The following is a 12,571-nucleotide window of genomic DNA, read 5'->3' as shown; positions in this document are numbered from 1 at the left end:
ATTAGTGAAGTTTGAACTTTATGCAATTACTAAGTTAATATACCATGTCAACTGATATCTGAATTGTGTTGCAGGGACACTAGTGTGATATAAGTAAGCCAGTGAAACTGGAATTTTTCCATAACTGAATCTCGCAAAGCAAGGAGTGCCTGTTTTTTAAGTTCAGCTGATAGGTCAAAAAGGATGAAAAAAATGCATGTAACCACAAATGCAAAGCCATGACTACAGAAAATGAGGTGGACGTGACCTATACACCTCCACTCATATTTGAAGAACACTCATGTAGCTTTTCTAAGAAACATGGTACAGGTAAACATGGAAAAAACTCAAGAAATAATGATGTAACTTTCTTCTTACCTCTGTCGTCTTCTGCCCACTTCCCCCAACCATCAAAATGTCTAAGGATCATGTGCACTAATATCCAACTACTAATAGTGTATTACATTTTGCTCATAAAGCAACTGAATTTTAAAATTGTGATTAACAAACATAAAAGAGCCCTTTGATAACTGATTGAGAATATAATAGACACTTTCTGTTACACAGACATTGTTGAGCAAATTATAAAATAAGAGGAAACACTAGCTTCTGAAGCTTAGACCAAACACAATTTTAAAAACTGAACTGCTGGTATAAAGTCTGAAATAAATTAATTTTATTAACAGCAAAAGAAAAAAAAGTTGGTTATTCAGCTCTGACTGGGATTATAAAGTACAATCTTTAATCATGAGTATTCTCACCATGCCACAGAGAAAGAGGCAATAAGGGACTGATTAGAGGAAGTGTTTCCCTTCTCTGGCAGTGTTATCTTATAATGCAATATAAATATACGATCTTACAGATCAGAACACTTCTTGGAGAGGTGTAGCTTGTAGCTTGTTTTATAATACCTAAGTATTAGAAATACATTCATTATATGAATTGGAAGAGGAAAAGGAAGAAGAAATGGCAATTTATGAAAATCCATACCTAGACTACATCCATATCAAGTCTTACCACATTATAGAATTCTTAATTTACTTGCCAATGCTGTTTTAAAATACTACTTCAGTAGTCTTACACTCATATTGGATGAAAATCATACACATCACCTAACCCTGGTGATTTATGTTAAACCAAATCCTTATCTGCCTCTAGCTCCTGCTGTATCACAAGTGTCTGAATCCTGATTGGGATGAAAATGCCCCTGAGGCAGAAATGTTTCTTCATGCTCAACCAGGCAGATTAGACCCAAAGTGCTAAGTACATAATTTCAAGCATTTGTTCTGAAACTGTTTAAAGCCACAGTAAACTATAAAAGGCAATTTCACAGATATTCTTTTTGAGAGTGAATATAAACATTAAACTCTATATTTTGCCTCAAGAGTAGTTTTTTACATTATAGAGGATTAAACTCTGATACACATTTTGAAACTCTCACTATAAAATTACTATCCTAAATTCATCAAGACTTGAGGGGGTTTCTATTTTCATAAAGTAGGTGAAAGGGCAATCTCTGTTCTTTCCTTGTGATTTTACCTATACCAGGCTTCCCTACAATCACACATCAAAGTCCTTCAGCTCCCCCCAGCTGGCACCTATCTTCACTTTCACTTTCAGTTTCACAGACAGTTTTATGGCACTTTCCATTTCATTCTTGACAATCTGAGCTACCTACAAAAAAATAAAGAGAGGTTAACAAAGAAAACGAAACTAAAAAAAGAAAAAAAAAACAAAAAGAAGGAAGGAAGGAAAAAAAAGGGGGGGGTTAACAAACTCTGTATAAAGAATCTTTGCCAGCCCACCCACTGAGGTGATAAGGCAGACAGGAGCTCTTCACTCTAAGCCAGAAAAAAGGCAGCATCCCACACTAGTCTGCACCGAGGAACTGGAGCTCTGCCAGGTTTACCAGAATGCTCAGAGCTTTGAAAACTGTAGGGAAAGACTCCAAATTCTCATCTGACTTCTCACAGACAAAAATATTCCTGCATCAGGAATTTCTTTTAAAATGGGTTTAAAGCTGAGCACTCTGAGCTCCTTCTCTGCCCTTAGGTTTTCTACTTTTCTATAGCCATCCTGGGGCTAGAGAATGGTTCCAGAAATCTCATGTATCTTAGCCTGACCTAGTATCTTAGCTCTCTATAGAATGCACACAAACACTGCAAAAATACCTGAACAACATCTTCTTCTGCCACTTCATATAAGAGTTCATCATGGAGCTGAAGGATAAAGAAGCCTCCTCTGATGGGGCAGAACATCCCTTGCAGTTTTTTCTTTGGCAACCATCCTAATCCATGAAAAAAGCAGCAAAACTGATCAGTAAGTAGGTCTCTGGGCTTTGGGAAAGTTTTTTTAAAAGAGAGGTTTAAGAAATCTTGAGAAATTATAATTAAGAGAGTAAAACACATAAAATTTGGAACTATCAAGAAAAAAACTACTTGTTGGTTGCCACCTAGCCTACCTATCAGGTAAATTCAAATCTCCACAGACTTCCTCCCAGAAATGAGGACTCTAACAAAGACGTCAATAAATGGGAGTTGACTGACACTCCCTGAAGATGTCTTTTTCTGGCCAGAGTGTCATCATGGTAAAACTGGTCCCCTGTTGGACCACACACTCTAGACTAGGAATTCTAAACCCAGTGTCCAATTGTGGACTTCAGAGAACATACAAATTCCTGTAGAGACGATCTATACATTTTCAGCAGGTTCTCAAAAGAACTCATGAATACAAAAATGGTTAAAAATCTAGACTTAGTCACTATTTCCTAATTAGTGGGCCAAGTGGTTTAGATTATGCCCCTCTGATCACCAAAATAAGCTTCAACATTAATACTTTTGGAATAATACCCTTTCATCATTTGCCCATTTCTCAGAGCAGTCCTTTCTTTCTGCCATCCAAATTTCCTTATTCTTCAGGAGAGCACAGAAACCATCTCCTTCAGTATCTGGTACTTCCCTCAGAGAACTCTTTAACTCCCACTACCTGCAGCCCAAATTTTCTGAGGTGGCTCTCACAGGGTAAGACAGCAAAGGCAGATGATGCATGGCAAGTTGCTTCCATACCAGGGCTGCAAAGGCTGTGCATATGTTTGCCAGTTTTGCTTAAATCTGATCTGCCCCATTGGACTCCACTTTTCTTGCATCACTGGCTGTCTGGATGGGTTAGTTTTTCTGCTTTCTGATCACTCTACCTTTGTCCTTTCTGATTTCCCTTGGTTACTTAGGCTTCTGACACAGAATGCCATGATCCTCCTGTTCCCTGTGAGGTCAGCTTCCTCAGGCTCAGCTTCCTTTGATGTCCCTGACCTACTACTGCCTTTAACTCAGCATTACACAATGAAGTATCTCCTTAATGACATTTCCACATTGTCTTCCACTGATTCTAAAGCTTGATACTATCTATACCTTCATTTGGACACTGCATCATTCTGCAGTGAAAAGTCATGTAACTATTTCACAGTCACATATCATATCTTCCATTCCTTAACAGATTTAAAATTCAAACACAGGTTGATAACTTTCCTCCTAAATTCTCCAAAGCACACAGTACAATGTTATTCCCCCAAATAAGTTTTGACCATATATTCTTTCTACAAATACAAAAGTGTGAATGTGTACATATGTTCAAGGAAGGTCATGAACAGAAAACGTTCCTTTTTTTGAATATCAATTGACTATAAATTTATAGTTTATTTCTGGAAAGTTTAACTACTTTGTTTTATATACACACGTACATATATATATAAATATACACACATATGCATACATACACACACATATTTTTTTTTAAGGTTTCTATATAGGGACTTACAGTGCTAAAACCAGGATAACTGGTCACCCTTACTGTACACTTATGAGAAAAGAAGTCTAAAAAAGGAAAATAACCTCTGAGTGTTATTAAGAGAATAATTTGACTTTGCAGATGCTTTGAAAGGGTCTCAGGGATCATCTTCGGTCCACAGACCACACCTTAAATTTAAAAAGCGTTTCCAGGGAACTCCAAGGAGTATTCTCCTTTTATGATCTCCTTCTCTCGTAAGTGTACAGTGCGGTAAGGTGACCAATTATCCTGATTTTAGCAGTGGAAGTCCCACATCATGGGAAACCATCAGTCTCCCACAAACTGGGACATTTATCATCCTAGACTCTACAGAGGGTTTTCCATGCCAGAGGTTATAGAACAGGAAATATTGCTACAAATTGAATGTAAAAATATATAACATAATCTATCCTCTCTTAAGCCAGAAACTAAAGAGATTTTTAGAAAAGTAAAATAAAGCCACTCATTACCAATTTTTTTTTGTTCTGAAAAAAATGTCATTATTTTCATAAAAACTATGTTACTTATTTTAACACATGGTGGGTTTATTATTATCTGTAAATGTTGATAAATATTTTTAATTATCAGTTTTAATTTCTAATATGGTATATATTGGTAGATATAATGAACGTAAACAAACACTTTTGAGATTCTTAATAATTCTAAGAGTGTGAAGACATCAAGAGACCAAAATGTTTACGAACTGTTGAGAAATCAATGTAAGTAATCTTCCCTTTTCTTTTCTGATGTAATTAGTCTCAACATGTTATAACAGGGGCCACATTTATGAACAAACCTGTTCTGTCACTTTGGAGCAAACTCTCTCGATGACCATGGGATTTGAAAGTTGAGTGGAAGGTCTCTAACTGCTTCTGAATATTAACTGTGGCTATTTTGACAATATCAGCTGCCGAACCTTGGACTCTTGTGTTGATAGCCTGACGCTCAGCCTATGGAAAACAACAATTAACAGGTACTCCATCAGATACACCAACATACTTTCATAACTGCTTTTAGTGTCCACAGATTAGTGCTCACATGTGCAACAAGACTGGAAATCTGGAACAGATGTAACCCAGGACATCAACTATAAGCTTCATCCTAAGATTACTAGAATGATCCAGGGCCCTAGATTCTGGGCTGTCATTCACATGAGGACAGACTAAACAGAAGAAGAAGGTCAGATTGCTTCAGTCTAGGCTTCAACACTCAGTTAGGAAGAAAAAACTACATTACACTTAAAATGTATCTGTAAGTTCAAAATAATTTTTAAAAATATTTTATCAATGTTCTAAACTTCACCTTAAAGAATCTATTCCTCAAAATACAATTCCTCTTAATCCTAAATAGACATAATTGGAATACCATTCTTTGTGATGTGAGCTGGAATGTTTCAAGTACATTCCCCACATCAGTGGCCTCTTAGTCCTACCTAGAGTTTGGCCACAGCAAGCCTGCAGCCCTCTGGTATGAATCAGAGCTTTTTATGGGCTGCTGGGGCTTGTCATTAGCTGCTGGTGAATATGCAGGTCCTAAATCCCAAGGTATTAAGTTAGAACTTCCCTGAAACTACTGCTGCCATGAGCTTCTTGGCAGGCAACCACAGTTGCTAAAAGTGATCATCCTGGGGCTACAGGAACTGGGATGTAGGTCAATATTCCAGGTGTAATCGGCCTATGATTACCACTCCTGTTGTCCCCAAAGGGCTCAGAAGATGGGAAAGGTCTACGCACTGGAGGGAATCTATGTAACTTGAGAGGTAGTTGCCTGTCACCTGGGCTACATCCAACTCCGAGTATATTAAATACTGGTTAAAGAGATAGACTTTTAAAAAAATTAATAACTTGTTTTGTCAAAGGCTGATGAATCCATCCTAAACACTCTCAGCTGTCACTGTTTTAAGAGTGACTGAATTTCAAAGTTCTACTGATTACTCCCTTTCTTAAAACCATATGCCTTTGTGTAGTGGATTGTTATCATTGTTATAACTTGCTACCTTTCTCTGGGAAGTCCTGAGCCTCCATCCATTGCCATGTGATTCAAAGTGTTTTACACTCTCACGGACTTAACTTGTTTTGGCCAATAAAATGTTAGCAAAACTTAAATATAGCACATGTAAGGAGTTTTGGAAGCTATCTAACACCATCAGAACAAAGGGTTTATTCCAGATAGGGACTTTTCTTCATTTTGAATTTTAGAATGAAGAAAATACAGAACCAAAACCCAGAACCAAACTGTAACATGAATTAAAAATAAGGCTTCTTATTATAAGTCAGTGAAATTCAGGGCTTGTTTTTACTGTGACATAAGCAAATAAAACCAAAATATATACCTCATTCTCATGATACTATATTCCCCTGAGACTATTCCAAAATAAGAAAACTTGACAGTCTCAGCTTTGTGTCCCACAGTCTCAGTCCCTTCTCATCACTAGTGCATTTTCACATACATAAAAATACATAGCTTTCTGATAATGGGAGATTATGCCATTAGGACCAACCTTTCCACTGATGATAACAGAAAAGCTTGTCAGAAAATGCCTCTTTGAAAGAATCAGACAGGAAAAAGGAAGTGAAGAATTACAGAACCTAAAAAACTAGGAGAGAAATGAAACCAAGGAGGTGACCCTAGCTATGGAGGTCACCCTTTTTCCCAGGGAAATCAACAGATTCCTGAAGAGACAGATGAGAGGATAAATAGCTGAGCAGAACTTGATGGTCTTGAGGAGTGATAACAAACATTTGGGTTCACAGCCCAACAAGTAGGAGGAAGCCTGGTAAAGAGACAATACAACTGTTTTTATAGAAAACTAAGAAAAACAAAAGTCAACAGGAACAGACTACAGGAACACAAGTATGAGATGTATTAACTACATGCTATTATCAGACTTATTAGACTATAAAATGATCATGCTATCAAGAAAATAAAAGACAAAACTGAATATTTCAGCACAGAATCAAACACTCATAAGAGCAAAATAAAAACTCTACCACCAAAAATATTAAAATAACATAACTTAAAGCTCTTAAACAGTGCTTTCTCTGTATGTGTGCAGTGGGGAGATAGTACTGACTTGGAAACAGCATAAAAAGGCCTTCTGGGGTGCTGGAAAAGTTCTGGATCATTCCAAACTTAAAAGCTCAACAGTTGCAAATTAGGCAACTTAAAGATAAATTAGAAGAAAATATCCATAATTGATCATGATGAAATATAAACACGGAAAATACCAACCAGAGGATATGAAAAAGGAGGAATTAAAGACAAGTTTTAAAATTTTGTATTAAAAGTTCTAGAAAGAGAGAAGAGATTTCAATGAAACAATGATTGAAGAAGAAATGGCTAAGAATTTTCCAAAATCAACGAAAGATCTCAAGGTACAGATTCCAGAAGTCCTAATGCACGCCAAAAAGGATCAAGTAACACACATCCACACACAAAGGCACATGAGGTGAGGAAAAAAAACACAAACTTAAGTATATCACAGAATACCTGCTGGAAACCACAAGGAAAGAAAAATACTGTATTGAAAGCAACCTAGAAAAAAAAAAAAAAAAACGGCAGATTACATTTAAAGAAGAAACAGACCAGGGTGGGCCAGTTACAGCCTACAGGTCAAGTCTGGCCTATCACTTGTTTCTGTAAATGAAGTTTTCCTGGAAGACTGTGTCTATGACTGCATCTGCACTAGTAAAGTAGAGTTGAGTAGTTGTGATGGAGACTCTATGGCCTACAAGTACATATATAAAAGAGCTAACTTTTTCTGACACAGCACTATTAAAAACCTAAAGGGAAGTTTTACTTACTGGTAAAATGTTTAAAATTTCCCTCTGAGATCTGAAAAGTGGCAAAGATGTTCACTATCACTAATTCTATTCAACACTGTACTAGCTAGTAAGTCAAGCAAAAGTTAAAAAAAGAATAAGACTTGGAAAGGCAGTTAAAAAACTATTTTAGGGAGAGACAGATAATAACTGTGCAGACAGAATACCTGAAAGTATCTACAGATAACATTTTGGAATTAACAAGTAATATTTGCAAGGTTTCTAGACAAGAAAACAGTAAAGACAATTATCTTTCTATACTAGCAGCAAAGGGTTAAAAAATGTAAAAAGGGAAGGAAAAGAATTTTTAAAGATACCATTCACAAGAGTATTAAATTTTGCAAATATCTAGCTATAAATTTAATTAAAACCTTGTAAGATCTCTTCCCCAAAACTAGATATCACACTGAGAGAATTTTAAAAGACCTAAGTAAATGGGCATATATAACATGTTTATCAACTGGAAAACTCAAATTTATAAATATGTCCCTTAATCCCATCTTGATCTATGAACTCAAAGCAACTGCAATTAAAAAATCCCAACAGGGTTTTGTGTTTACATGGAAATTCACAAGCTGCTTCTACAATTTATATGAAAATGCAGAAAATCCAAGAATAGGCAAATATTGTTGGGGGGGGGCAAGCAGGGGGAAAAAAGCAAGTTGGAAAACCTACTTTACCATATATCAAAACATCTTATAAAGTAGCTATATAACTAAGGCAGTATGGAGGCTTAATTGCTCAGTCGTGTCCGACTCTGTGACCCCATGGACTGAAGCCGGTCAGGCTCCTCTGTCCACGGGATTCTCCACGCAAGAAGAGTGGAATGGGTTGCCATTTCCTCCTCTAGGAGACCTTCCCAACCCAGGGACTGAATCCACTTCTCTTGCATCTCCTGCACTGGCAGGCAGATTCTTTACCACTGTGCCACCTGGGAAGACAATATGGCACTGCTTAGAGGATGAGTAAATACAAAACACCAAAACAATGTGTCCAGAAACTGACACATCCATATTTGTAGATTTAATTTTTGGCAAAGGTGACTCTGCAGAGCAGGGGTGAGGTGGGTGAGGTGGGGGAGGAAATAGTCTTTTCAATAACAGCTTGTACAACTGTATATCCATAGGGGTAGGGAGAAATCTTGACCCTCAATTTTGCTAAATGCATAACAATCAATTCCTAGTTGATTGTAGATACAAATTTAAAGGTCAGAACCAAAAACTTCTACAGAATTGACATTGGGGTAGAGAAACCTTTCTTAAATAGATAACAGAAAGCACTACAATAATACAAAAGACTGATAAAGCCATGTAAGCAAAAGACTCATAGCTGGAATATAAATGTAAAAGTGAAAGTGAAAGTGAAGTCACTCAGTCGTGTCTGATTCTTTTCGACCCTATGGACTGTAGCCTACCAAGCTCATCAGTCCATGGGCTTTTCCAGGCAAGAATACTGGAGTGGGTTGTCATTTCCTTCTCCAGGGGATCTTCCCGACCCAGGGATCAAAAAAGGGTCTCCCGCATTGCAGACAGACGCTTTACCCTCTGAGCCACCAGGAAAGTCCCTTAAAAGCAAATTAAAAGCACAATGAGGTACCAAGATTCAGATACCAGAACGGCTAAAATCAAAAAGACCAATGATTTCAAGTAATAAACTGCCTTTAAAAACATTCCAATAGCTGATTTCATGTAACCAGTAGAAAATTATCTATGCCCCAGTGACAACTCAAATTCTCCACTTCTATCAGATTGGCCTTTAGCCAACCCTTTAGCTTTACCCAAACTTTTATTCATTTGTGATTATCTTTTTTTCTCATGCCCAGCAATCTAACCTTAAGTCTTCAAGTATCTGTTCAAGTTCTACTCCTCCAGGAGCCTAGATCACTGACTACAGGTATACGTGTTTGCTTTATCTCTTCCAATATATTTTAAGACTTACCTTCCCTAGTGCATCAACTACAGTGTGTATAGTTGTAAATATGGTAAAAGTCTGGGAAATATCTGAGGTCTAGTATGTGGATATATGGGAAGGGAGAGAGTGAAGAAGTAACAAAAACCCAACTATTCCTCCATAGTTCCTAAGAGCATTATTGCTCTGAGAGGATGTAGCTCAAGACAGAAGTTTAGCAATTTGGGGGTTGGATATTTTTATTACATACAATGTGTAGTGGGCAATGACACATGAAAGTATGGGGTAAGGGCAAAATACAACCAGTTAAAAAAGGAAGCTCTGGACTATAACAGAAACTTAAATGCTAAAATACATAGAATACTTTTATGGATCCCAATGATTTCACAAAGAGCTTTTAGTCATAATTAGAGTAAGTATCAATAAATCTTTTAAATGATATTAAAAATAGCTTTTTAAAATATTTTGGGTATCCTAGTAACCTCTGATGAGCCAGTATTTTTAAAATAAATAAACAAAAGGATTGAACAAAAAAACACCACAATTCAATGACTGGCTAATCATTGAAGACAGTGGCAATCTGGTGTGATATGACAAATTAATATATGATATCTGAAACAAAGAACAATTAGCAAATGTAAGAATTAAGTGTATATATAACTTATTACCAAAGCTAATAAATAACTGCCTTACTAAAACAGAACACCTTAAACTGGAATATTATTAAGTGAACCCATATTTACATTAGTCTCCTAAAGACAGTGGTCAGCAAATACTGGCATATACCATCACTTCAGAAGTCCTAATGAAACAGAAGATCCAATTCATACGCTAGTCTCTAAAAGAGACATTAGCAGGGTTCAGTCTTTGCTGCAAAAGTATATGTCATTAAAATATTAAGTTAAAAATCCAGAGAAATTTCAACATACATGAGCTTTATGATAAGGGTTGTTGTCTTTGATTCCTGGTAAATATCTACGCCTTCCCAAAATAGTCTGAACAAATCCATCTCTTTTACAGTTCTTCACGGTCTCTCTCATGAAATGACTAATCCCTACAAAGAAAATAAAGAAAGAATTACAATCAACGTCCATCCTTTATCTCACTCACTAGTTTCAATACAGTGAAACATACCAAAACTTGACAATGATTAACACTAACATCACAGCATCAAAATTTTGCATGTAAACCTTCATTCACTTTTTCGTCCAGTTCTACTGAGAATTAACTGACATACACCATTGTACAGCATGACAGCTTGCTTTACATGTATTTGAAAAAGTGCTTGCTTAGACGGCATGTATACATATACTGTGAAATGATTACCACAATAGGTTTAATTAACACTCATCATCTCATATAGCCATTAAACTTAGAAACTAAAAGGACTTTAGAAATGACATTAATCTCTTTGTTTTTTAACCACCACCACCAACAAAAAATAAAAAACTCTAGAATGACAGACCAGGTACTAAAACCTAGGTGGTTTTATTATAGGACCTTAAGACTATTCCATGCTACTTTTCACAGGGCTCTGTTCTTTGATCACATTAATCCTCTTTCACTCTTTGATTTTACAATTTCCAGGCTTGGGTTTCCCTAGTGGCTCAGACAGTAAAGAATCTGTGTGCAATGCAGGAAACCCAAGTTCAATTCCTGGGATGGGAAGAGCCCTTGGAGAAGGGAATGGCTACCCACTCCAGTATTCTTGCCTGGAGAATCCCATGGACAGAGGAGTCTGGCAGGCTACAGTCCATGGGGTTGCAAAGAGTTGAACATGACCGAGCAACTTACACTTTCACTTTTCAGACTTAATACATTCCAACAGCTCCTTGTTACCATCTATACTACGATTCAAATAGGACCTAACTGAAACTAATGCATGTTATAACATTTCATTAGAAACATATACAATTCCTTAAAATTAAAAGACTATTCCCTACACCAGAATTCATCCTTTGCTAAATAGGTTCATTTTTAGGTCTTCAAATTCTTTGCTCCAGGTAGGCCAATCTCCCCGTTGCTCACTGAGCTAGAAAAGTTCTTCTTTTCTGAAATATTCTATTTCTATACTCGTTAAAACACGTTCAGGTATAGAGAATGCCAATCTATCTTAATTCTCATGTGCTCTTTCTGCTTTCTCTCAGGTCTGCTCATCCTAAGTAATAAACACTAATGCTTCCCAATTAAAACCCCTCTTTTAAAGATTTCTGTTGTGTGGGTGGCACAGACTGTGGCTGACAGGAAGGTGAGAAAACCCAGCAAGTGAAGCTGTTGGTGATATCTGACCACTAGCATAGAAATTTCAGAAAGCAGTCAGTTCTCATCTTCTTCTCTAGAATTACTGTGATACAGCTGAAAGAGCAAAGAAAAGGATGAGATTTAAAAGACTGCACCTCTACAAATTCTTTTACCTGACTCCTGCAGGAGGCCTTCAAATATTCAGACTGCAAGAACTACTTTAAAAAGCAATCAATGCTGAGGTATATATAATAAGCACTTTAATAAATGTGTATACCTTTGTAAAACCACTACAAGATACAAAACATTTTAACCAACTTCACAGCCAGCTCCCCATTATCAGCCTCAAACACTCATGGACCTACTTTAATACTCCTTATCTTTTTCATGTTCTTGAATTTCATAAAAATTGAATTTCACTGTATGCTCTCACTTAAGTCTGCCTTCTCTTGCTAAGTAGCATTCCACTACAGAGACATACCAAAATTTGTTTATCCACAATCCTGCTGACAGATAATTTGTTCCTGTTAAAATGGAGACAGTAGGCTCAAAATGAAGTCACTTAGGCTAAACCCTATGTCAGCAAACCAAGACTTAATACCTAACCTGACTGCAGTCTCAATACCCCCAGGAGTAAAATCTTTAACCATTCAATCTGGAATTACATGGTCAGCTTTAGTGAAGTTATCTGTCCAATAGGCCCTTAGGAGGGTGACCTTGCCTGAAACAATATTACATTCTTTGCTAATAATTTCCTTCATCTGCCTACCCCGTTTCTACCTTTAAAAAACTTTTTTACA

The 12,571-nt window shown here is 36.7% G+C and overlaps 1 protein-coding gene across 1 annotated transcript in view; it reads right to left on the bottom strand.

The window, feature by feature from the left end:
* Nucleotides 1-633: 633 nt before the first annotated feature.
* POLQ (DNA polymerase theta) overlaps nucleotides 634-12,571 on the bottom strand; it is a 104,958-nt gene continuing 93,020 nt past the window's right edge. The window contains exons 27-30 of the mRNA XM_040250652.1: nucleotides 10,460-10,584; nucleotides 4,598-4,751; nucleotides 2,151-2,266; nucleotides 634-1,653 (exon numbers count right to left, since the gene is read on the bottom strand). Coding sequence (XP_040106586.1) covers nucleotides 1,540-1,653; nucleotides 2,151-2,266; nucleotides 4,598-4,751; nucleotides 10,460-10,584 — 509 coding nt within the window. The 3' untranslated portion in view covers nucleotides 634-1,539. The remainder of the gene's footprint in view (nucleotides 1,654-2,150; nucleotides 2,267-4,597; nucleotides 4,752-10,459; nucleotides 10,585-12,571) is intronic.

The sequence above is a fragment of the Oryx dammah genome, unplaced genomic scaffold, assembly GCF_014754425.2.
Source record: "Oryx dammah isolate SB20612 unplaced genomic scaffold, SCBI_Odam_1.1 HiC_scaffold_2, whole genome shotgun sequence".
Classification (NCBI taxonomy): domain Eukaryota; kingdom Metazoa; phylum Chordata; class Mammalia; order Artiodactyla; family Bovidae; genus Oryx; species Oryx dammah.
This window is presented reverse-complemented; position numbering and strand designations above follow the sequence as displayed.